At 31.9% G+C, this 25,756-nt stretch overlaps 2 protein-coding genes across 2 annotated transcripts; both read left to right on the forward strand.

Annotated features, from left to right (window-relative positions):
• Positions 1-4,119: 4,119 nt before the first annotated feature.
• On the forward strand, positions 4,120-24,895 carry LOC111629430 (neutral ceramidase-like). Its single transcript, XM_023373331.1, has 18 exons — positions 4,120-4,275; positions 5,315-5,458; positions 18,512-18,688; positions 18,757-18,884; positions 18,955-19,032; positions 19,236-19,356; positions 19,440-19,562; positions 20,130-20,216; positions 20,289-20,393; positions 20,466-20,547; positions 20,623-20,735; positions 21,921-22,015; positions 22,100-22,139; positions 22,227-22,325; positions 22,403-22,642; positions 23,038-23,091; positions 23,161-23,249; positions 24,548-24,895. Exons 1-18 carry the CDS (start codon positions 4,150-4,152, stop codon positions 24,732-24,734), a joined length of 2,088 nt encoding a protein of 695 aa, XP_023229099.1. The 5' UTR covers positions 4,120-4,149; the 3' UTR covers positions 24,735-24,895.
• LOC111629431 (neutral ceramidase 3-like) lies at positions 6,884-10,272 on the forward strand. The gene is made up of 7 exons (XM_023373332.1): positions 6,884-7,392; positions 7,477-7,516; positions 7,604-7,702; positions 7,780-8,019; positions 8,415-8,468; positions 8,538-8,626; positions 9,925-10,272. Exons 1-7 carry the CDS (start codon positions 7,298-7,300, stop codon positions 10,109-10,111), a joined length of 804 nt encoding a protein of 267 aa, XP_023229100.1. The 5' UTR covers positions 6,884-7,297; the 3' UTR covers positions 10,112-10,272.
• Positions 24,896-25,756: the final 861 nt, after the last annotated feature.

A 25,756-nucleotide genomic window follows, 5' to 3' on the forward strand; every position in this document is an offset into this window, starting at 1 on the left:
TTCATTAATTTTCATTTTCATGTAGTAAAGGCTCTATGCCTTCATAAAGGACGTACTTTTCCTTTGTTTAAGGGTATTTGGGCAGTTTATTCTCTGTTGTATTCTCAAGCAAACAATACATACAAGTACAGTACAATATTTTCTGAGGAAACACGCATACTTATCCTTTTTTAACCCCATTCCTGATAACCCGGCATTTTCACAAACTCGGCCACCCTTAGGTCCACATTAGGCCGAGTTTTCGAGGCTCTACTGTATATTTAAAATGTAAATAGAAAAAGTTAAAAATAGAACGACTAATTTTACAGGACCAACAACTGGAAATAGAACATATAAAATGTTTATGATAATTAGGAATTAGAATAAAAGAGCATATTATACAAATTCTGCAGTGGCTGGTTGTCAAATAAAATTAGATAATGTAAAAATAAAGAAAAAAAGAACCAAATAATTATAAAAGGCAGTTATATGAACACATAGACTAAATAATAATCTAGGCAGGATAATCCACCAATTGTCGGTAAATTTTTATTTTTTTTGCTTTTTCTTATTTATCTATTTTATTATTTTATAGTTAAATTTAATAACCATTGTAATCCTGCTAATGAGGGGCATAATAGCCCGAAACACAGATGTTAAGCTACCTGTACACATACAATGGTTAATAAAGAAAGTCTGTTTAAGAACTTTTTCTTCAATTCTTGTGTAAAAATCTTAACACCAGTATAATTGTCCTGTTAATGTTCACGTTGACAAACATATAATAAGTATTTACCTTCTTTAAATCAGGAGTCGCGGTAGTGACTCCCTGCCAAGTAAGAGTCACTGACTACTATACATATAGTAAACAGAGTTGCCGATTTTTCGGGAATCGATTTCTCCGCCCCCCCAAACACCTAAAGTAATTCCGAATGTCTCGTTGGAAAGAGAATTGTTTTCTTAGGTAATATGCAAAATTTCAATATTTTCTATAAAGCGATTGCCGAAATATAAGCAATTGAAAACTGCAAAAATTATCAAAAAAACAACTGTATTTTCTTCTTCTGTCCACTACAGAACTCATAGAGAAAAAAACTACCGGGTCTAGAAAGCTCATATTTTAAACGTAAGCCTTTCTCGTTATCAGCGATGTTCTTGCCAAATTTCCAGATAGTTAGGTCAAAGTTCACGGGGGTTTCCCATAATCTATTTGTTTTACCGTTTAATTTTATTATGCTTATAAGAATAAAATTGCATGGAAACAAACTAATTTCATTCAAAATGTCACCTAAAATAACAAAAAGTTTTAATTAGCATAAATTTCGGCTTTTATGTAAACGACATGTCAAAAAATTAAAGGAAATGACGTAAAACAACAGGAAAATTATATATATATTACTAGCTGTTACCCGCGACTTCGCCCGTGGAGGTTTTGCAAGCAAACCCCATTTATATTCAGTATTTCAACAACCATAGTAATTGTTATACAACACCTACCGCCGAGAATGATGAGAATTACCGAGAATCAAACAAACTATTTTCAATTTGATCAATTTTCTGGAACGTTTACAATCGTTCTATAATCGAACCAATACGCAATAACAAATTGGAATTTAAAAAGGTTCGAACCCCTTAGGAATTTAAAAAGGTTAAAAAATCGAAATATATAAAAATATTTATATCAATAAGTCTGAAATGATATTAATTTAATACACTTAAGTACTTAATGAAGACTAAACGTAATAAAAAATCGCATGTAAAATAGTACAGTAGAAGCCGTTTTTCTGGTTAAGCCTTAATGCTCTCCCTCTCCCCCGCTGGGGAATTTCGAAAAATCCCTTTTTAGTGTGCATTCCCATGGTATACCCTACTAAAACGCAGATAAAAACAAAAAATCGCATCTAAAATAGTACAGTAGAAGCCATTTTTTCCGATTAAGCCTTAATCCTCTCCCTCCGCGGGGAATTTCGAAAAATCCCTTTTTAGTGTGCGTTTCCATGACGTACAGTACCCTAACTGTGTACCAAACTTCACCTCTTTAGATTCAGCGGTTTGCTCTGGGCAATGATGAATCAGTGAGTGTATGAGTCAGTCAGGACAAGCAATTTTATATATATAGATTTAAAAGATTTATGTAATTATTATATTTAAAGGAAAATTACATTAAACAAGGAAAAAGTAAAAGTGAAAGTTTTGTAATATCATAATTATTATTACTTAAAGGACAATACAGCTCCAGGTTATGGCTCCATTCCAATTTTATAATAAGAAATTTACCGAAGAATATTGTAGAATTCTTGGATAGACAATTTAATGATTTATGTAATACGAGTAACATTCCAAAAGACTGGGACAATTGTTCTTTACATGTTTAAAGAGGGTTGGAAAAACTTCCACAAAATTATAGACCTAAACTTCTTTCAAATTTATTAACAAAGTTTAACGATTGGGTTGAACAGAATAATTTGTTAAAAATGAGGGCACTCACTTGGCTTTATTTGTCTTAATTGCAATTATTCGATTACAACTTAATAAAAAGAGAGATAAGGTATTTACTATTTGGGCACTATGAGGTGGTGATTAAGCAAGAAACTAATTTTTATATGTTCGATCTTCGATTCAGCAGCTGCCTTACGTGGTGTGTACGAGTTTTTTTGGGGAATTAAAATTAAAAATGAATTATGGTAAGTCATTTGTGATGGTATTTCGTAATGGAAGAAGAATGGCATGATGTTTTCGTTGGAATATAATATACCTGCAAGAGTTCTCACACTTTAAAATGTGTCCTTTTTTATAAAAGAGATATTGAGATGTTACCATCAAAGAGAGGTTTACTAAGCTCCAGATTGATCCACAATGTTTTGGAATGCCCACAAATTAATGGTTATTTCTTTTTGAATTTGTCTTTTAATATTAAAAAAAAAATCTTTTATAATACAATTATAAGATTAAATAGGGAGCTGGTATTAAAATTAAAGTTTTGTAAAGAGTATGTATACCTCTTTACACCTTTGTAGTCATCTTGATAGATTCCCTGAAAACTTAGGACAATTTAGTGAAGAGCAAAACTTACGGTTCCACCAGGACCTGAAGATCTTGGAAGAGCGCTACCAAGGGAAATAGGATAAACATATGATGGCAGAATACTGCCGAAGCATTGAACTGAAATAGGCAAGAGCCTGAAATGGAAATTCATGCCTTGTATAGTACCAAATGTGTTATGTAACAATCAGTTGATGCCTGTCTGTGTTTCCATGTTTTACCATTACAGACATGTAGACTATTTTGCAATGTAATGTTTATTAATCACTTCATTTTAGGACATTTTAGGACCTGTATGTACAGTACCAATGAAGGAATTTACATTATTTTATAATTTGTACGCAAAGAGGTTAATGAGTTAAAAATTTGTTTGCAAATAATCGTAATAAATTATTATTATTATTATTTTTTTAATACTAAAACTTTACAGAATTGTATTCATTACAGTAAAATGCAAAATTTGATTCTATTTACAAGAAAAATTCGTAAAAATTACATTGAATTTAATCTTAAATGTTTTCGATACTTATCAACAGATGGAGCCACGAATTATAATACATATATTCGTGTGTGTTTGTGTGTGTGTGTGTGGGTTCCTAGAAAAATATTAATTTTTAGTAATTTGTCGAACAAGAATTGAGATAAATGGTGCCCAAACTTTGCAATTGGGTGGCCAATTTCTATTATAAGTGGCGTGTGAAATATTTTGTCTGGCCGGATTTGGCCCGGAGGTCTTAGTTCAGCTATCACTGTTGCAGTGTTTATTGTAGTATGACGTCACGAAACGTTTTTTGGGTCATGAGGTTGACCGTGAACTTCCGCGTTTTGGGGGGTTAAATAAGACATTTTAACGAAGTTATGATCCAAAATTCACGTGTTTTTTTTTTAAATACAAGAAAATCGTTCCTTTGTTTTATATAACAATAAGGAAAAGTTCGCTAAATTGTTAAAATTAATTTTGAATGATGACATTTTGAAAGATTAAGTGTCAGTGCGATTGGTTGGTTGCTTGTTCGTACGTTAGAGGATCCACCAATCACACTTGGCCATATGACTAATAGTGTGTTATATTTTTTGTGTTATACTCTGCGATTTGGAGTGTGAAGTTTAGTGTTGGAAAGCCAAGTCATGTGTGGTTGGTGTTTTACGTTTCTTCTGTTCTTTGTGTCTTCTATATCATGTATAGAAGATGACGTTTATAATATTGGTGTTGGTATCAGCGATATTACTGGCCCTGCTTCTGGTGTAGCTATGGTAATGTATTCTTTTCAATTATTTAATTTTTAATAATCAAATTTTTAAAACAATTATTCATCATTTAACAGCTTGTGTTGTATTTCTTGAGGATCTAATGTATATTCTTCTATTAATTAAACACAATAAACACAAGATTAAAACACTTGAAAGTTTGTGTTTTTGTTGTTTACTGAAGAAATACAGGAACATACACAAGAATAACGTTAAATACAGTCGACCCCCTATAACACTGTTGAATATTCCGTTTTATATGAATTTCATGTTGTACGAGTCACTTAGATTTTACAAATACGTGTGCCGGGCTGTTAACTGCTCACGTATTTGTAAAATCTAAGTGACTCGTACAACATGGAATTCATATAAAATGGAATAATCAACAGTGTTATAGGGGGGGTCGACTGTATATATTTAAAAATTCATTTTTCTCCACATTGAAACGTATAAAAAAGCGAAATGCGATACAAAAATAAACACTAATTTATCATGCATTAAACACCAATTCTTTCCTTCTTTAACGGAAAGAAATAGTATTATAATTTTAGCATTTAAAAAAAAAAAAAACACAGTTTGCATCATAGAAAAGTCAAAAAAATTTTTAAAAATAACTATAAATGAAGCGAGTTTATTGATGCGGTAACAATGGAAGGTACTTCAGCAATATGGATTAAAATTAATTCCAATAAAGTTTTAATTGTTTTACACCGTGGTAAAAAGCATTTTAAAATCGCAATTTAAGTGGTTTTCAAGCAAAAAAAAAAAGGGCATAAATTCCTAAACTTCCGTTTCTGGAATCACTAAAAATCTCTTTAAATATTATTATTACTTTTTGTTAAATCCGATAAAAATTTATGGCTATTTAGTAAATTTTTTTTTCGGCCATTAAACTTGTAGATTTACGCTCCTAGGCGTTATGAATATTCAAAAAATGCGGCTAATTCTTATACAAGGAAGCAAAATACTAAAATTAAGCTTGTTGCAAATTGATTTTAAAATTTAATATTATTATTATTATTATTATTATTATTTTCTTTTAAAGATGGGTTACGTTAAAATAAGTCAAGTAACTTCGGGTATTCACTTCAGACTCTACAGTCGTGCCTTCATTATCGATGATAACACAACACGCATTGTTTTCGTGTCCATTGATTCTTGCATGGTATCCCAATCGGTAAAAACTGAGGTGAGATTAAACTTATGATTCTTCTTCTTTTATTACCATAGACTATAAGATTTTTTAATTATTATAATAGTATAATAAAGAATAAAATGCTCGGATGATGTAACGCATTTGAAAACACGAGATGAATGAATCATTGTTTGATTTTAGAAAAGACTATACCGGATATAACGCGCCATTGATTTCACTAGATTTCGGCTTTATTATGGTCTACAATGTTATCGATTCGTGTCGATAAATCTAATTTATGTTACGTCACAAGACAAGCGGGTTGATGATCTTGCCCTCTAAACCTTGTTAAGAGTTGATCTATTGTTGCAAAGGAGGTTGCAAATTCGGGATGCGTATGATTTTTTTTTTTATACTTTGCTTCTGATTAACAAAGTAATAAGTGTTATCTAGGTTACTTCTATGGTTTTATTAGAATACGGCAATGCAGCACGTGGGCCATCTGCCAAGAGGGGATGCCTCCCGGGAGGACTTTTAATGGGGAAACTTATTTACATTTTAGACACGTGAAGAGAACCGATGAGGAGTGGTTTTTCTCGGGTGGTGTAATCATTTCTAGTGAATTGCCAGTTACACAGAAGCAAACAATAAGCCCGTGTGTGAAGTACTTCATAAGGCAAATCTGGTAATTACGTAGGGCGTACACAGCTATGCAAATTAGCTAGTTAGAGCGCATTGCAAAGCGGTGTTTATGATTTGCGATAATTGACTGTGTAGTTTATAGTATAATATAAAGCTTATTTTTTTTCAAGACGTGTTTTGAACATGTTTAAAGATTTAAGATTATCTAAAATGATAATCTTTCGCTATTTGTGCGATAATAAATTAATCGATACTTATCAACAGATGGAGCCACGAATTATAATACATATATTCGTGTGTGTGTGTTTGTGTGTGTGTGTGTGGGTTCCTAGAAAAATATTAATTTTTAGTAATTTGTCGAACAAGAATTGAGATAAATGGTGCCCAAACTTTGCAATTGGGTGGCCAATTTCTATTATAAGTGGCGTGTGAAATATGTTGTCTGGCCGGATTTGGCCCGGAGGTCTTAGTTCAGCTATCACTGTTGCAGTGTTTATTGTAGTATGACGTCACGAAACGTTTTTTGGGTCATGAGGTTGACCGTGAACTTCCGCGTTTTGGGGGGGTTANAACTTTTTATATGCGCAGATATAAAAGAGATTAGAGGAGAGGATTAGAGGAGGAAATATTTAATTAAATTTGGTTTTTTTAAAAGATTAAAATTTGAAATTACTGTTGAATGTTTGAAAAAAAAATTGGGTCATTATTCAAGTAACAATGTTCTGCATCAAAAAATCTTTTCTTTTCTCCTTTTAACAATGATATCTTTGTTGCAGAACATGAGTTTGAAAAGCTACTAGACTTCCTAGATGCATTGATAGACATAGTTCATATAACCTCATTATTCATAAATTCAAAATATTGAGTGTATATATATTTAAAATGTGTTTTATTCTAGTGAATAATCTTGAGGTGGTTAGCAAATCTGAAAAGTTTCTGTTAAATTTTATGTATTTTAATCCCATAATTTCTATAGTTAGTTAAATAGAAGAACTGGGTGAGTATCCTACACATAATTTGTCCTCAACAACACTTAAATTTGACATGATGTCATCTAGAGTGGTGTAGAGTTTGTTCTATTGGGAGTAGATAGCTGTAGGATACACATACTGTCTATCCTATTGCTAATTATCTTCTTTAATTAAATGAAGCTGAGGATTAGAGTGGTAAAAATGAAGGTCCTATTTAATGTAGAGAATTATATAGGACCTAATTAATTAATTTTTGTAGTTCTGATGATAAAATTTTCAGATGGCCTTCCCATACAAATGGCATCCGACCGTACTCCCAACACAAATTTTAAAAGTGGGGCAATTGGCAATTGTTGCAGTACCTGCCGAATTTACGTAAGTAAATCCTTTAATAAAAACAATTTTTCAATTTTAAAATAATTAATTACCTAAAACAGAAATGTAATTTGGTCAAAATAGTACAATGGCTGGGAGAAGACTTAGAGAAGCAGTGGAAGAAGTAAGAGAAATTAGTTTGAATGTTAACAAATATATTTTTAATTTTAAAAATTTAATTTAAATATTAATATTTAAACAATTTATTTAGGTTATCAATGAGACAGAAGAGGACAATAAAACAATAGCTGTTATTGCAGGTCTGAGTAATGCTTATTCGTCCTATGTAACTACGTACGAGGAGTATCAGGTTAGTTTAGTGGCATAAAAATAGTGTTCATGGAGTGAAAATATTATAAAATATACGCTTTAACATTTTTAAAACAGGTTCAGAGATACGAGGGAGCATCGACCCTGTATGGACCTTACACTTTAGATGCTTATATTCAGCAGTATAAAATGTTAGCTAACAATATGATGCTAAGAAATGATTTATCCGAAGGTCCAGAGACACCTAATCTTCTTAGCAAACAGTTCAGTTTCAATCGTAGAATGTTGTTCAACATTGCACCATTTGGCAAGAAATTTGGAGATGTTCTAGAAGACGTCAAAGAAAATTATACGGTGGTAAGTGGTGCAAAATTTGGCCATTGTTGGCAACAAGTATCATATATTGGTTAGAAGTTAAGTACGCTCCTCTCCATTCTCTGCATAAATTTAATTTTCACTTATGTTCCTTTTGTGTCTTTATCTTGAGAGGTGGCTTATTAAGATGACCTCTTTCTGTATACCCAGCAAGTGGTGAGGGATAAAAATTTTAACCTCTGTTTCCAGAATGGAGGTGATTTAAATTGTTTGAATTTTCTTAACTCTACCTTAGAACAGTAGAAGTTGTCTTTCACAGTGCCTATTATACCGAAGCCCTTTCTACCAGAAAAATTTAAAAGGAGACACAAGGTCATGCGGAGAGACTTTGTAGCCACTCATAAAGAATTTAATTAATTAATGCTAAATTTTTACAGGGTTCGACAGTGAAAGTCACCTTCGTTAGTGGTCACCCTATTAATAACATGAAGGTAATGTAAGATTATATATTTTAATAGTTTAATTTAGGATCCAATAATAATTGCGAATCATTCTTTTAGTTGGATGACACATTTTTGACTGTAGAAAAATGGAAAAATGATACTTCAGAATGGGAAGTAGTGGCCACTGATGCTAATTGGGAAACAAAGTATGTCTTTAATATTTATTTGTCTAATTCAAAACACAATATTGCATTTTATATTATCAATAATTACACTTTTAAGGATCATTTTGTAAAACAAAATTCTGAGAAATTTTGCATTTAATCAGTGGATCTTGTTCTGAGGGACAATGAAGCTTACACTAACTGATACCATTCCATTTTTAATTTTTCCTTAAATGATTAGAATTCATCATCTGATCCCCTACCAATGTTTACGAATTAATTAATAATAATTTATTGCATCCTATTCAAATATACTAGTGGAACATCCTGAAGTGTGTTACCTAATGCAACATATGTTGAGAGATGAGAAAAAAGCAAATGGTTAAATTTTTAGCAAGTACAACTTAGCAGATTGAATTTAGCCTTCTTTAATTTAAAATTTATTATTATTATTAATTTAATGAGGTTTGTTTTGCCAAACCACGCCGCACAACACAGGAGTTTTTACTATATAACCATCCCTTTAAGTTTGAAAGAGGATGAGGTCCTCTTTGAATGTCATAATATCAAAATTTAAGTAGTATCAATCAGTAGGATTTATTAATATAAGCTGCATCTATCTTGAAACTGTTGGGCAAAGTTAGAGTACAGGAGAATGAGAGAGTGCAGATTATATATATGGTAAATGCATTCTAAACTCTTGGATTTGGGGGGTCATCTCCTGTAATTCTCTATTTAAATGCATTGTTTTAGCAAGAGAGTGCTTGCACTCATTAGTCATCCTCATTCCAGATCAGTAGATACATAAATGGTGCATAACTAGAACACACGTGCCATCAGATCTCCACTCAATACTTCAAATTGTAAGCATAGGATGAGATACTTGGAATAACATCCCTCCAGAGAATCAGTTTCCATCACAAATGGGGAGTGGCACGCTGGATTCTAACACGTGTACGTTGCGGGATATTCATCCCATGATTAATTATTAGCATAAATCTGTTACAGAATGCAAAATTTCATCCTAAATGAGCATTTTTTTCAACTGTTCCACTTTCAATTTCCGCTAGTGCGTTGTGTACAGGATGTAATAAATTAAAATTTATACGTGTATAACGATATCAAACGTTATTAATTAATGCTATTTTACATGGTAACCGGATGCCATTGACTTATATTATCTTAGAAAGATATTTCTCAGAATTAGTCCCCGTAGATTTAATGCTATAAACGGGAATTTCTTTATCGGGAAACGTGTTAGAATGGGTAATCGTAAAAGCGGGTTCTCCTAAGATCATTAACATAATTCATTCTCATTTTATTTTATTTTTATTTTAAAGGTTCTACTGGAAAAATTCGAATATATGGCTTGGAAGTTTAGGCAAAGCGGAAATATTATGGGACATACCGGAAGATACCGAACCAGGAAAATACAGGATACGCCATTTTGGAACTAGTAGAAATGTGTTACAAAGGATAAATTCCTTCGAGGGCATTTCTAGTCCGTTTTTGGTTATTAATGATTAAAAAAATGATAGTGGGAAAGGAGGAGAACGGGTTAGCAGTTAGTAGAAATGTCTTGTTAAAAAATATTTTAATTGATTTATCATTTTATGTGATTTAATATTGTATATAAATGGACGGTAAAATTGTATATAGCAAATTAATATTTATTATTCTGGAATCATTAAAGTTTTATTTAATGCATTCATTTGTTTTTTTTTTCAAGTCTTAATAATATACATTTAAGCAGTCTTTTTTCGAAAGTTTATAAAGAGTTAAATATGAACACCAGTTATGTAGTTGAAGCAGTAAAGAGCCTCTGAGGGGGTCTAGATCCAGTCCAGGTGGAATGCGCTAGATATATGAGGCCCTATCCACCAGATAGTTTCATTGTAACTCTGGATGAGTACGTCTGTTGTAGGTAGTACGATACTGACAACACCCAAGCAACAACACACTGCAACTGTGCCAACTAGATTTAGTGTCTAGCATATAGAATGAGGATTAAATTTTTATTTTCTCTATATCCACGCATCACGTGGCGACACACGCAATTTCATTATCCCAATTGTAAAAAAACCAGCAACGTGTTGCTTAACTTTCCCGGCAACATTTAAAATTACTTGTGACGCTATGTGTTATAATTAAGGCTCGGATTTTTAAGACCTAAAATAATCCCAAAAAAACTGAAAAAAGACCTAAAAATTTTGGAAGATGAGCATTAACTGAGGATAATTCAGATTTCCTTTTATCTCGTACAGTGTTTTAATTATCAAGTTTTCATACATGGCATTGTTTTACTTCGTGATTGCACTGTATTACCATGCGCCCACGTAAATTTTTAAACTTGAAAGATCGACGGTTGTCTGCCAATAGAACTTTGTATTTGCTGAATGATCTTTCCACATCACACGTTGTCACGGGTGCGTACTTGAAGAAGCTGATGTCACTGCTTCATAGCTCGGGTTAAGACCTATAAAAGCCTTTCATTTATACTCAACATGTCTGTGAAGTAGAGAGTTCAGTCGGACTCAATGAACAATTGAAATGAAGAGAGTCAGGCCCGAAAACACCCGAGGCCCTAAGCCTTGTAGCTTAATTACAGCTTATAGATGAATCAGACCTTGTTCCCGGTAGGATTTTCTATGGGAAAGTGGTTCCTATTTAGACATTAAACACGTGAAGAAACCCCAGAAAACTTGGTCAGCACACTGTTCGGCTGCGAACCCGCGATCAAATACCAGTGCTCATTCATTCGGCCATTGATGGGCAGAATTTCAGAAAGAAACATTTTCTTGCATTTTCATAATTTTGTCATCTGAAGTATTTAAGGGGTAATAATTTAATTAATGGACAGGAGAGAAAACAACATAAACTTCATCTCAGCCATTTTTATTCTAAAAATACCGATTCTTGACCCCTGATACATCTACCTGGAATCTAATCCGGACAAATCAAAAAAATTTTAGGAATTTTTTGGATTGCCCCATTGTATGCCTGCAGAACCCATAATGGGCTTGCTAAAAAAAAGGCCTTATTAGTGCCCACGGGGCAAAAAAAAAGTTTAAAAAATCTCTAAATATTCGAATATTGCAAATATACAGAATTAATATGGAAGTTTAACCGTGAAATGGTACAAAGAAGAAACCAAAAGAATAACCTTCTATAAATCATGTTTAAATTTACGTAAGGTCTCATTTGTAATAAATTTTACATATAACCTCCACTGACAGCAACTTTCTAACAATGGCTACCACTAAACGGCGGCCATTTTCTTAGGCACTTTTCTGAATAGTAATGAATACAAAATAACCTTCAAATAACGGCCATATTTTTTTATATTCCCGTTAGTGGTCGTTGTTCAGAGGTTTGGTAGTAATTCTATAAAGAAAATTATATTTTGAGATTAAGAAATAATGTAAAATTATTCCGAAGGAACTCAATAATTAATTTACGATTTCTTTAGTGTATTAGAATGAATTTTAAAGAAGAAACTCGTAAGATTGCGGGTCAGACTTTCCTCCTTTAAACAGACTTTATATTTGTATAAAATGTTATAAATTAAATATTTGATATTTGTATATAAACAGAATTTTCAATTGAAAGTTTATATTTATTTGTTTGTTTTTTCCCTAAATAGTTATCAGTTGATGTAAGCTGCAAGTGTTTCTGGGAAAACACATTCTGCTGTTTAAAGTCTGTGAAAAATATTATTATTTCTCAGAGTTTTGTTTTCCAATAATCCATTTTGTAAGCATAAACGGGAGATAAAACTGCTATTATTGATGATAAAAATACAATATGGCAAGTTGGATTAGATAATTGTTATACAATATAATACGTATTGAACTGGAAAAAGTTTTCACATATTTATAATTGAAGGATAGTTTTTAATCGCCTACCTTTTAGCAAGGTCTATCAGGACACCGATGTTTCCTATTGAGCCGCCATATTGGATCTTCAGTTCCAAGGTCGCGGTATAGATTTCATGCTATGTATGTGCAATGCACATACATAGCATGAAATCTATACAGTTCCTTCGAGTTCGAGCCGCGAAATTCCTTTTATAATTTCTAGGCTTTAACTAAATAGGTTTCAAAATAAAAAGCTATGACAATGGTTCGTATGATACAGTACGAAGATAAATTTATTTAGTTTTGAAATGCAAACTTAGAGAAGAAATTTGGAGATACTGTACTTGTTAAAATAAAAATATATTTAATTTTTTATATTCACATGCCTTTTTGCATTACACAAATTGCAAATAGGAGCTCAGAGCAAACATTTTTATAAATTAAAATTAGATGAAGAGAAAAGAAAACCATTCTCACAAACTTTATATATTATGTAAAGTAAACCTTCAAAGTGTTTGCAAGAGATAATAAGAAAGTTATTAAATGAAAAAAGTTATGCATATAAATTAAATTAAATTATTTTTATAGAAAATTAAACAAGTATATTTGTAAAAAATATGCAATTTGTACTATGTTACATTACTCTCAATTGTTATAAAATATTAATTTCAATGACTGTATTTTATTTTAAAGTATTTTTTCAGTCTACAAACATATTATAACATTTATTCTGTTTAATAATTTACATAATGTTGATATAAAACCTGTCAGAAAATTAAAACTTTACCACAAATTGTCTATAGACTATTACTAATCTGAGAACCATGTTTTGATGTAATTTAAACAGGATTAATTAAAACATACTTTAATAATGGATACTGGAAACATTTTAAAATAAGTGTTAAATATTAAAGCAATTTATATAAGTTTATATACTGGATTTTTTGTTTTCAACTAACAACATAAAATGAAACATGTTCACACTAAAAGACAGTATATGCAGCAAATAGCATTATTTGTATCAAAATAGGAAGTTATAATAGCAATAATAATTATAAAATATGCAATAAATTTCTGTTGAATTTTTCTTATGTATTCAAGCAATTTTGTATGACTGTTGTTCCTAATAAAAAGAAAACATCAACTACAAGTGGAAAATAATTTTCTGTAGTCTTTTAAGCAAGTAATCATTATTTATAAAAACATTTATTATTATATTTTAGAAATCTTACAGAGCAAAAATCTTCACAATAATTTAATTAATATATGTTTTTGAAAGTAATTGGTTGGTGAATATTTCTTATGATAATATTATGTTGTTCCTGTGATAAATATATTTTTTAAATCTGAAAAAACAATGTTTAATGTCCTAAAAACATTTGTTAAGAAAGCTTTAAAAATGTAAAATCATGTTTTTTCTTAATGTACTAATATGGAATAAGGGTCAAATTTACCTTAGGTAGCCAAAATGGCGGCGGTTAGGTTCGTTTCGTTTCCGTTAGATTAGGTACATCTTTAGTAGACATTGCTTTTATTATTATTATTTATTTTGTTCAAGAACTACTGTGAATAAATAACTAGTGACATTTGGCACTCGGCGGCTCCCCTCCGGGAGGAGTCCGTCTGGACCACGAACAGTCAGAGCGCGGCCATGTTGGCTACCTAAGGTAAATCTAACCGAAATCTTTAATGCAGCATTTCTTCAATTATTTACGATAAAAATTTATTATTATTCAATTCTAATAATTCTAGTTCATCTGTATATAATCACTAATAAACCATTACTTACATTAACTCTTAAATCATCACTCTCCTGGAACTGTCAGCTGGAAAACGGAATAATCTTACACCTTCGGCTGTCGAATTTTTACAGTTCGGTGCTGAATGTCATTTAAAAAACAAATAAATAACAAGAAATACACTCTAGAAACACCATACACGTGGTCTCAAAGGACCCAACATGGCGACTGCCGAGATGCATCACGGTATCGCGTCCAGACCTTACTTTTTAGCCCAAATTACTCCCGGTAATGGATCCGGCATTATCATTTAATTATAAAATTCAATGCTAAGTTATTTTCCGGTAATTTTATTTAGTAAATATAATAATAAATTGAAAATAACAGTTTATATTTATGAAAAATATTAACGAAAATTTTTTTTGTACAATAAAAATGCGGAATTTTATTTTCTAACCTGCTTGCTTGCGCCATCTAACGGGCAAAATAAAAATAAAAATGGCGACGTCGGAAATAGGAAGCGGGCGATTTACTTTTCCCAAATCACTTCTAAAGTTTCCCTGTCGTAAAAGAAATTGATAATAAAGTTAATTTAATATGTTTCAGGACTTTTATATCGAGAAATCAAAAAGCTAACTTAACTATTCGTAGAAATATTATAAAAGTTTTTCTTGCACTATTATTAGCTAATTGTGGAAATAAAATGTCGGAAACAGATTCGAATTTTTTGGCTGAAATATGGCTGCATGTGGCATATTTTAGCTCTAATGCTACGGAAGTGGCGTAATAAATATTTCTGCCACTTCGAGCGCTGCAATCGCTTTGAGGCGTAATTTTTTCTTGGGCTGCAAACATTCGAAATTCTATTTAATGACGAAATTTTCTTATTTTTACGTAATTTTACTAGCCAATAGCAGGCTTTTATTCAATTTTGATCGATTCACTCCAATTATATGGATACTGGCGCCATCTAACGACTGACGACGGCAACATTATTTATATTGTGTACGTTAACACGCCCAATAAGTAAATATACAAAAATCACGTATAGAATTTTATTATACAAAGCATAATTTGTACAAAAATTGAGATCACGTTGTACATATATATTTTTTAAACATCTTAATATATATATATATATATATATAATTCAATACTTTGTATAATAATTTAAACTTTATTCAAACCTATAANATTTGAAAACACGAGATGAATGAATCATTGTTTGATTTTAGAAAAGACTATACCGGATATAACGCGCCATTGATTTCACTAGATTTCGGCTTTATTATGGTCTACAATGTTATCGATTCGTGTCGATAAATCTAATTTATGTTACGTCACAAGACAAGCGGGTTGATGATCTTGCCCTCTAAACCTTGTTAAGAGTTGATCTATTGTTGCAAAGGAGGTTGCAAATTCGGGATGCGTATGATTTTTTTTTTTTATACTTTGCTTCTGATTAACAAAGTAATAAGTGTTATCTAGGTTACTTCTATGGTTTTATTAGAATACGGCAATGCAGCACGTGGGCCATCTGCCAAGAGGGGATGCCTCCCGGGAGGACTTTTAATGGGGAAACTTATTTACATTTTAGACACGTGAAGAGAACCGATGAGGAGTGGTTTTTCTCGGGTGGTGTAATCATTTCTAGTGAATTGCCAGTTACACAGAAGCAAACAATAAGCCCGTGTGTGAAGTACTTCATAAGGCAAATCTGGTAATTACGTAGGGCGTACACAGCTATGCAAATTAGCTAGTTAGAGCGCATTGCAAAGCGGTGTTTATGATTTGCGATAATTGACTGTGTAGTTTATAGTATAATATAAAGCTTATTTTTTTTTCAAGACGTGTTTTGAACATGTTTAAAGATTTAAGATTATCTAAAATGATAATCTTTCGCTATTTGTGCGATAATAAATTAATTTAACCTTATGTAATTACATTTCTCTATTAAAAAAATATGTCAGCGTTTTAGAAAATATGTATAAAATTCATCATTTTATTAAGTTTCAATCCGGTTTTTATACGTACGAAGCTATCTATAGTATCAGATTGCAATGAACGATATCGAAAATATGTGTAATGGCATATAATCAATTATCATGTGACTTTTTTTTTGGTTCGATGACCTGATCTTCTGTACTTTCTACCCTAAGAACAAAAGAATAACAACACAATACTTTTGTTTTCAATTTTCCTCCAAACTGCTTTCACCATTTAGCAAATTATTCTCACTTTTCCTGACTTTTGTTAAAGTTAATAGCGTAATATCTGATAATTTCACACGTTAACAGCTGTACCATACTGTATTAATAATCAGCAATGAGGAAAATTGATTATAATTACGGAAAAATCATCGAAAATTTATGCACCTTTGCTGTTTGCTACTGTTCCAATAACAATTTTAATTAAACGGAAGCTTTGATAGATACTCTTAATAGAAAACTTATTCTAGAGATATACACGAAGACCTCACGACCTATATTGGTATTTCCTGGTAGCACTAAGCTATTTATCTGTTTCTATAATCTAAAATATAAAGGGAAACATGGACGATCTTCCAGTGGAAACGTTAACTTTTTTTTCCATGGTTAAACTGTTTAAAAAATTGATAAAAACCACTTAAATCTGGAGGAAAATGCCCTTATTACTATAGTGGCGTAGCGTTGCAACTGGGTTTTACAGAGTAATAACAGCCGGAAGATCAAAGTAGGTCAGACTTGATGTTCTGTAGGATGTCCTCCGGCTTCTTCTTTATATTTTTAGATAGACAGAAAAGTTTACACGAATTTATTATTTATCTCTATTTAAAGAATTATCAGTTCTTCTCTTTAATGTAGGATGATTATCTATCGGATTTCCGCATTCTTCAATTTTCACGACTATTTTTAATGCTTTCGTCTAGGAAGATTGGGCGTAGCGAATATGGCAAACTATAAAAAATGGCAGTGGAGCTGTAGGGAAATAAAAGTTCGTTAAACTTAAGAAACGATTGTTTTGTATTAATAATATTTAGTTTGTGCTGTTGCAATAACGTATATACATCGTTTCTATCTTTAGTTGTGCAGTGTTTAATCTGTTGTTAACTTATATGCATGTGGGCGCATAAGGTAAATATACTTGTGCACATTTTTATATAGTTTAGTTAATCTCATCCTATAATAAAAAGACAGATAGTTTGTGATTTAAGGTGTCTATCTCTACAGAAAGGAAAGGATGAACACGAGTTCAGACCCTTCTGATGGGCCTCCATCTGGAGTTGATTGCGGGTTAGCGCCTGACTGGAGTTTTTCTAGGTCTTCACGTGTCTATCACCTAAATAGGAGCCAGTCTCCCATAGAAGTCGTTCCGAGAGGCACCCCTCCTAAGGCAAATAGCCATGTGTTACTTTGCTTTATTCCATCAAACCATTCTTGTTTGGATGTCTTCAAATGCCAAACATGTCTGCATGATGCAGAGACAATAAACACAGAGGACAAAGTTTGAGAATGCTTCGTTATTGGGCAGGATGGCCGTTTTGCCTTCTTGCGCACTATGTGGGACATTCTGACCTGAATTGTTGCGGCAGTGGATATGTCAGGATGCACACACAGTAGCCAGAAAACTGAATGTCCCAAACAGGTCACTAGCAGAAATGATTGTCTAATCATGTGAGACATATACAAACAGCTGCAGTAGTATTTTTATCCGAATTCAAAGACAGGTGAAAAGCCTTACTGCAGAACCTCGTGTCTTCCTACACCTTTGGCAGGCGACTATCAGAGACAAATTTGCATGTAAGGCGACTGCTACGTGTTCTGCCATTAGCATTCCAACACTGTCAGCTTCATTTGTAGTGGTGCATCACAGAGAAGAATATACTGTTGCGTATCACATTTAGCAACGAATCTTGGTTTTGTTTAGAAACAGGAAACCACTGTGTTGGACTAGAATACTACAGGTGAGTGCTTCAATCCCTCAATTCCACCTTTATTGTTTAGTGGTATACTGCCCCATAGTTGCCCTGGTCTAGTGAACCATCTCGCATGACAGTCTGTCACTCCTAGTAATGGTGCAAAGGACAATTATAGCATAGCAATATGTTTAGGAAATCCACTGTTGCCTTTTATGGCAGGGCTGCAGACAGCCATTTTCCAGCAAGACATTTAGGATTTCTCAGGTCCATCACATCACTAAACTCCTTTGCCTGCCTGATGTCACCTGTCAAGCATTTGTGGGACCAAATTATACAAATACAATTTAATAAGCTATACACAGAACTTTTATTGGCATGTTAAGTTATCAATAATTATGAAGACCATATTTTCTACTTTTACACAATTTTCTAGGTAATTAAAAAATTACAAGAAGTTTATGGTGACATATACACAGAGAGTAATGTGTGCATAAGTAGTAGCCACACACATTCTGCACCTGGTGGATACCTGCAATACTTTCTCTATGTAATCCCTTCTGGTGGTTTCATTAGAGAAACATTTGATGCCCAAGTTTCGGGGATATTCAAGGTAATAAAAGTTCAGAAACCTCTTAAATTAATTAACAATCATCTCATTTAAAATATATCTCCATGTAGAGCATAGTTAAAGCTCACGAGAATATGCAACCTGGGCGTATCTTCTGGAACCAAGGAGAGTTGTATAACATCAGTGTTAACAGAAGTCCCAGTGCATATCTAAGAAATCCACCAGAAGAAAGGGAAAGGTAATTAAAATAATACATTTTAATTCCATATATTAATAAATAATTATACAAATTGGCCTTTTAATTTCAGGTATCCATATGATGTGGATAAAACTATGTCACTGATTAAATTTGTAGATCTTCAGGATAAACCAATTGGAATGATTAAGTAAGTGAAGAATTTTAATTAAAAATTAAATAAGTAGGACATTTTTAAAAAACAAATTCTTCAAAAATTATTATTTAATTAAAATCCATTTAAAATTTAATCATTTAGTTTACAGCTTAATGAGGAAGTGATTTACTAAGAATGAACTCTATTTTTATACATATAAAAATTATAAAATCTTGTAAAATTAAACATATTTACAGTTGGTTTGCTGTACATGCTACCAGTATGAATAATACCAATCGTCTAATTAGCGGAGATAATAAAGGTTACGCTTCATTAAGATTTGAACAAGTTATAAATGGTAAAGTCTTACCTGGAAAGGTAAGTGCGTTTTATTTAATTAAGTTTCTCACCTGTTAAATTGCAATTTTTAATTTAAATTCCTGTTCTTTTTAATTGTTTAGGGACCTTTCGTTGCAGCTTTCGCTCAAGCTAATGAAGGAGATTCATCACCAAATATTATTGGACCCAGATGTAGCTTGAGTGGGAAAGTTTGTGATTTTGAAACTAGTTCTTGTAGCAAAAAGGTAACTAGTTTATGAATAAAGAATATCAATAATTTAGGTATATAGCTGGACCTTATTGGTAATAACTTGCAAATCTTTTTGGGATTGCCTAGGTCTACATAATATCCTTCAGATCCCTCTTGGGGTTCACAATAGGGATGCTGGGTGATGATGTAAGGGGGATTGAGAACTAATAAAAGTATAGGTAATTGAAAGTTAGGGAAGAGCAAGCTAAACTTTTAATACCTTTTAATACTCTAGGTTCTTATGGTTTAATAATACATCACTCTTGATTATTGACAGGAGTGAAAGGTAGAAAATGTGATCTTATATGTTCATTACAGTCTGCTTGAATGGTTTGATTCACAATTGGACCTCCCCATTTAGTAAATAGGAGAATGGCTACCACATGTCAAACAATTATAAAATAGAAATTTTAAGCATTTGTAACCCCTTTCCATGTTGTTTAATATATTTGGAATTTTACATTACTTACAAATTAGTTAACTCAGTTAAATAAATACTCTCTATACATTAAATATTACTGTTTAATTAAATTAAAATCATTACTAAAATTTTATTTTTCAGGAAGGTATCTGCATCTCTACAGGTCCAGGTAAAGACATGTTTGAAAGTACAAAAATTATTGGGGAAAGACAGTATGAGAAAGCATTGGTAATTTAATATTTAAGTAATAAATTTTAAGATTATAATATCTTAATTAATAAGCCCATTAATTGTTTTTAGGAACTCTTCCTAACTGCTACGAATAAACTTACAGGCCCAATTCAATACGTTCATCAAAATATTGATATGAGTAATGTTGAAGTAACTGTTAATGATACTTACAATGTAGGTGAATTTTATGCATAATTTTTAATTTAATATTTGTAATTTATAAGAGAATGTGTCACATAAATTTAGGTTAAAACTTGTAAACCAGCTCTGGGGTACAGTTTTGCAGCAGGAACGACAGATTCTATAGGTGACTCGAATTTTCGCCAAGGTTAGTGCCACAAATTATTATTACAGGTATTTTAGCCCATTGATTTCTTTTATAACATAATAAAAAACGTTTCAGGAGCAAGATCATCTAGCATATATGGAAATGTAATCAGGGATCTCATCAAGAAACCAAGTGAAACTTTAAAAAACTGTCATATACCTAAACCCATACTGCTTGCTACTGGTGAAGTATGCTTTGTTTCGTAGCAATTCTATCACTGTTTTCTATCTTCCTGCTTTTAATTGATCAAAAAAATATTAAGTTTATTTTTGTATAAGTTAAATCAGAGAGGGGAGAGACATCCCACACATTCGATTCCCTTAAGCTAAATTATTAATTTTTACCTTGTTTTTTTTTTTTTTTAATGACTGATCCCATTTATAGTTATTTAATAGATATCTATTTATGAAAAAAAAAGAAATAAGAGGAAAGTTTGGCAAGAAATTAGGTCGAGTATTGTATTTTTATCGAGATAGCTTTCCAAAAATGAGTTACAATTTTAAACTTGAACTTCCTTCCTTTCCAACTTTTTAATTGAGATCAACGATTAAGTGATTCCTGTCAAACAAGGAAAAAGTTAAGTATAGGTTATCCCTTTTAGTTATACACAAAAAAAAATGTACTTGCTTGTCAATACTTTTTATAATTTATTAAACTTATACTTATATGTAGCTTAAGTAATGAGTTACACTAGCTTTTTATATGCGCAGATATAAAAGAGATTAGAGGAGAGGATTAGAGGAGGAAATATTTAATTAAATTTGGTTTTTTTAAAAGATTAAAATTTGAAATTACTGTTGAATGTTTGAAAAAAAAATTGGGTCATTATTCAAGTAACAATGTTCTGCATCAAAAAATCTTTTCTTTTCTCCTTTTAACAATGATATCTTTGTTGCAGAACATGAGTTTGAAAAGCTACTAGACTTCCTAGATGCATTGATAGACATAGTTCATATAACCTCATTATTCATAAATTCAAAATATTGAGTGTATATATATTTAAAATGTGTTTTATTCTAGTGAATAATCTTGAGGTGGTTAGCAAATCTGAAAAGTTTCTGTTAAATTTTATGTATTTTAATCCCATAATTTCTATAGTTAGTTAAATAGAAGAACTGGGTGAGTATCCTACACATAATTTGTCCTCAACAACACTTAAATTTGACATGATGTCATCTAGAGTGGTGTAGAGTTTGTTCTATTGGGAGTAGATAGCTGTAGGATACACATACTGTCTATCCTATTGCTAATTATCTTCTTTAATTAAATGAAGCTGAGGATTAGAGTGGTAAAAATGAAGGTCCTATTTAATGTAGAGAATTATATAGGACCTAATTAATTAATTTTTGTAGTTCTGATGATAAAATTTTCAGATGGCCTTCCCATACAAATGGCATCCGACCGTACTCCCAACACAAATTTTAAAAGTGGGGCAATTGGCAATTGTTGCAGTACCTGCCGAATTTACGTAAGTAAATCCTTTAATAAAAACAATTTTTCAATTTTAAAATAATTAATTACCTAAAACAGAAATGTAATTTGGTCAAAATAGTACAATGGCTGGGAGAAGACTTAGAGAAGCAGTGGAAGAAGTAAGAGAAATTAGTTTGAATGTTAACAAATATATTTTTAATTTTAAAAATTTAATTTAAATATTAATATTTAAACAATTTATTTAGGTTATCAATGAGACAGAAGAGGACAATAAAACAATAGCTGTTATTGCAGGTCTGAGTAATGCTTATTCGTCCTATGTAACTACGTACGAGGAGTATCAGGTTAGTTTAGTGGCATAAAAATAGTGTTCATGGAGTGAAAATATTATAAAATATACGCTTTAACATTTTTAAAACAGGTTCAGAGATACGAGGGAGCATCGACCCTGTATGGACCTTACACTTTAGATGCTTATATTCAGCAGTATAAAATGTTAGCTAACAATATGATGCTAAGAAATGATTTATCCGAAGGTCCAGAGACACCTAATCTTCTTAGCAAACAGTTCAGTTTCAATCGTAGAATGTTGTTCAACATTGCACCATTTGGCAAGAAATTTGGAGATGTTCTAGAAGACGTCAAAGAAAATTATACGGTGGTAAGTGGTGCAAAATTTGGCCATTGTTGGCAACAAGTATCATATATTGGTTAGAAGTTAAGTACGCTCCTCTCCATTCTCTGCATAAATTTAATTTTCACTTATGTTCCTTTTGTGTCTTTATCTTGAGAGGTGGCTTATTAAGATGACCTCTTTCTGTATACCCAGCAAGTGGTGAGGGATAAAAATTTTAACCTCTGTTTCCAGAATGGAGGTGATTTAAATTGTTTGAATTTTCTTAACTCTACCTTAGAACAGTAGAAGTTGTCTTTCACAGTGCCTATTATACCGAAGCCCTTTCTACCAGAAAAATTTAAAAGGAGACACAAGGTCATGCGGAGAGACTTTGTAGCCACTCATAAAGAATTTAATTAATTAATGCTAAATTTTTACAGGGTTCGACAGTGAAAGTCACCTTCGTTAGTGGTCACCCTATTAATAACATGAAGGTAATGTAAGATTATATATTTTAATAGTTTAATTTAGGATCCAATAATAATTGCGAATCATTCTTTTAGTTGGATGACACATTTTTGACTGTAGAAAAATGGAAAAATGATACTTCAGAATGGGAAGTAGTGGCCACTGATGCTAATTGGGAAACAAAGTATGTCTTTAATATTTATTTGTCTAATTCAAAACACAATATTGCATTTTATATTATCAATAATTACACTTTTAAGGATCATTTTGTAAAACAAAATTCTGAGAAATTTTACATTTAATCAGTGGATCTTGTTCTGAGGGACAATGAAGCTTACACTAACTGATACCATTCCATTTTTAATTTTTCCTTAAATGATTAGAATTCATCATCTGATCCCCTACCAATGTTTACGAATTAATTAATAATAATTTATTGCATCCTATTCAAATATACTAGTGGAACATCCTGAAGTGTGTTACCTAATGCAACATATGTTGAGAGATGAGAAAAAAGCAAATGGTTAAATTTTTAGCAAGTACAACTTAGCAGATTGAATTTAGCCTTCTTTAATTTAAAATTTATTATTATTATTAATTTAATGAGGTTTGTTTTGCCAAACCACGCCGCACAACACAGGAGTTTTTACTATATAACCATCCCTTTAAGTTTGAAAGAGGATGAGGTCCTCTTTGAATGTCATAATATCAAAATTTAAGTAGTATCAATCAGTAGGATTTATTAATATAAGCTGCATCTATCTTGAAACTGTTGGGCAAAGTTAGAGTACAGGAGAATGAGAGAGTGCAGATTATATATATGGTAAATGCATTCTAAACTCTTGGATTTGGGGGGTCATCTCCTGTAATTCTCTATTTAAATGCATTGTTTTAGCAAGAGAGTGCTTGCACTCATTAGTCATCCTCATTCCAGATCAGTAGATACATAAATGGTGCATAACTAGAACACACGTGCCATCAGATCTCCACTCAATACTTCAAATTGTAAGCATAGGATGAGATACTTGGAATAACATCCCTCCAGAGAATCAGTTTCCATCACAAATGGGGAGTGGCACGCTGGATTCTAACACGTGTACGTTGCGGGATATTCATCCCATGATTAATTATTAGCATAAATCTGTTACAGAATGCAAAATTTCATCCTAAATGAGCATTTTTTTCAACTGTTCCACTTTCAATTTCCGCTAGTGCGTTGTGTACAGGATGTAATAAATTAAAATTTATACGTGTATAACGATATCAAACGTTATTAATTAATGCTATTTTACATGGTAACCGGATGCCATTGACTTATATTATCTTAGAAAGATATTTCTCAGAATTAGTCCCCGTAGATTTAATGCTATAAACGGGAATTTCTTTATCGGGAAACGTGTTAGAATGGGTAATCGTAAAAGCGGGTTCTCCTAAGATCATTAACATAATTCATTCTCATTTTATTTTATTTTTATTTTAAAGGTTCTACTGGAAAAATTCGAATATATGGCTTGGAAGTTTAGGCAAAGCGGAAATATTATGGGACATACCGGAAGATACCGAACCAGGAAAATACAGGATACGCCATTTTGGAACTAGTAGAAATGTGTTACAAAGGATAAATTCCTTCGAGGGCATTTCTAGTCCGTTTTTGGTTATTAATGATTAAAAAAATGATAGTGGGAAAGGAGGAGAACGGGTTAGCAGTTAGTAGAAATGTCTTGTTAAAAAATATTTTAATTGATTTATCATTTTATGTGATTTAATATTGTATATAAATGGACGGTAAAATTGTATATAGCAAATTAATATTTATTATTCTGGAATCATTAAAGTTTTATTTAATGCATTCATTTGTTTTTTTTTCAAGTCTTAATAATATACATTTAAGCAGTCTTTTTTCGAAAGTTTATAAAGAGTTAAATATGAACACCAGTTATGTAGTTGAAGCAGTAAAGAGCCTCTGAGGGGGTCTAGATCCAGTCCAGGTGGAATGCGCTAGATATATGAGGCCCTATCCACCAGATAGTTTCATTGTAACTCTGGATGAGTACGTCTGTTGTAGGTAGTACGATACTGACAACACCCAAGCAACAACACACTGCAACTGTGCCAACTAGATTTAGTGTCTAGCATATAGAATGAGGATTAAATTTTTATTTTCTCTATATCCACGCATCACGTGGCGACACACGCAATTTCATTATCCCAATTGTAAAAAAACCAGCAACGTGTTGCTTAACTTTCCCGGCAACATTTAAAATTACTTGTGACGCTATGTGTTATAATTAAGGCTCGGATTTTTAAGACCTAAAATAATCCCAAAAAAACTGAAAAAAGACCTAAAAATTTTGGAAGATGAGCATTAACTGAGGATAATTCAGATTTCCTTTTATCTCGTACAGTGTTTTAATTATCAAGTTTTCATACATGGCATTGTTTTACTTCGTGATTGCACTGTATTACCATGCGCCCACGTAAATTTTTAAACTTGAAAGATCGACGGTTGTCTGCCAATAGAACTTTGTATTTGCTGAATGATCTTTCCACATCACACGTTGTCACGGGTGCGTACTTGAAGAAGCTGATGTCACTGCTTCATAGCTCGGGTTAAGACCTATAAAAGCCTTTCATTTATACTCAACATGTCTGTGAAGTAGAGAGTTCAGTCGGACTCAATGAACAATTGAA

Source organism: Centruroides sculpturatus, unplaced genomic scaffold (assembly GCF_000671375.1).
Source record: "Centruroides sculpturatus isolate CEXI.00-Female unplaced genomic scaffold, Cexi_2.0 scaffold581, whole genome shotgun sequence".
Lineage (NCBI taxonomy): Eukaryota > Metazoa > Arthropoda > Arachnida > Scorpiones > Buthidae > Centruroides > Centruroides sculpturatus.

Excerpts from the sequence above, each read along its gene's own strand:
- LOC111629431 (XM_023373332.1), top strand. The coding sequence starts at position 7,298 with ATGGCCTTCCCATACAAATGGCATCCGACCGTACTCCCAACACAAATT. Across the intron at positions 7,703-7,779 it reads CTACGTACGAGGAGTATCAG|GTTCAGAGATACGAGGGAGC; the intron begins GTTAGTTTAGTG and ends TTTTTAAAACAG. Across the intron at positions 8,020-8,414 it reads TCAAAGAAAATTATACGGTG|GGTTCGACAGTGAAAGTCAC; the intron begins GTAAGTGGTGCA and ends AAATTTTTACAG.
- LOC111629430 (XM_023373331.1), top strand. The coding sequence starts at position 4,150 with ATGTGTGGTTGGTGTTTTACGTTTCTTCTGTTCTTTGTGTCTTCTATA. Across the intron at positions 18,689-18,756 it reads AAGTTTCGGGGATATTCAAG|AGCATAGTTAAAGCTCACGA; the intron begins GTAATAAAAGTT and ends ATCTCCATGTAG. Across the intron at positions 23,092-23,160 it reads ACCCTATTAATAACATGAAG|TTGGATGACACATTTTTGAC; the intron begins GTAATGTAAGAT and ends TCATTCTTTTAG.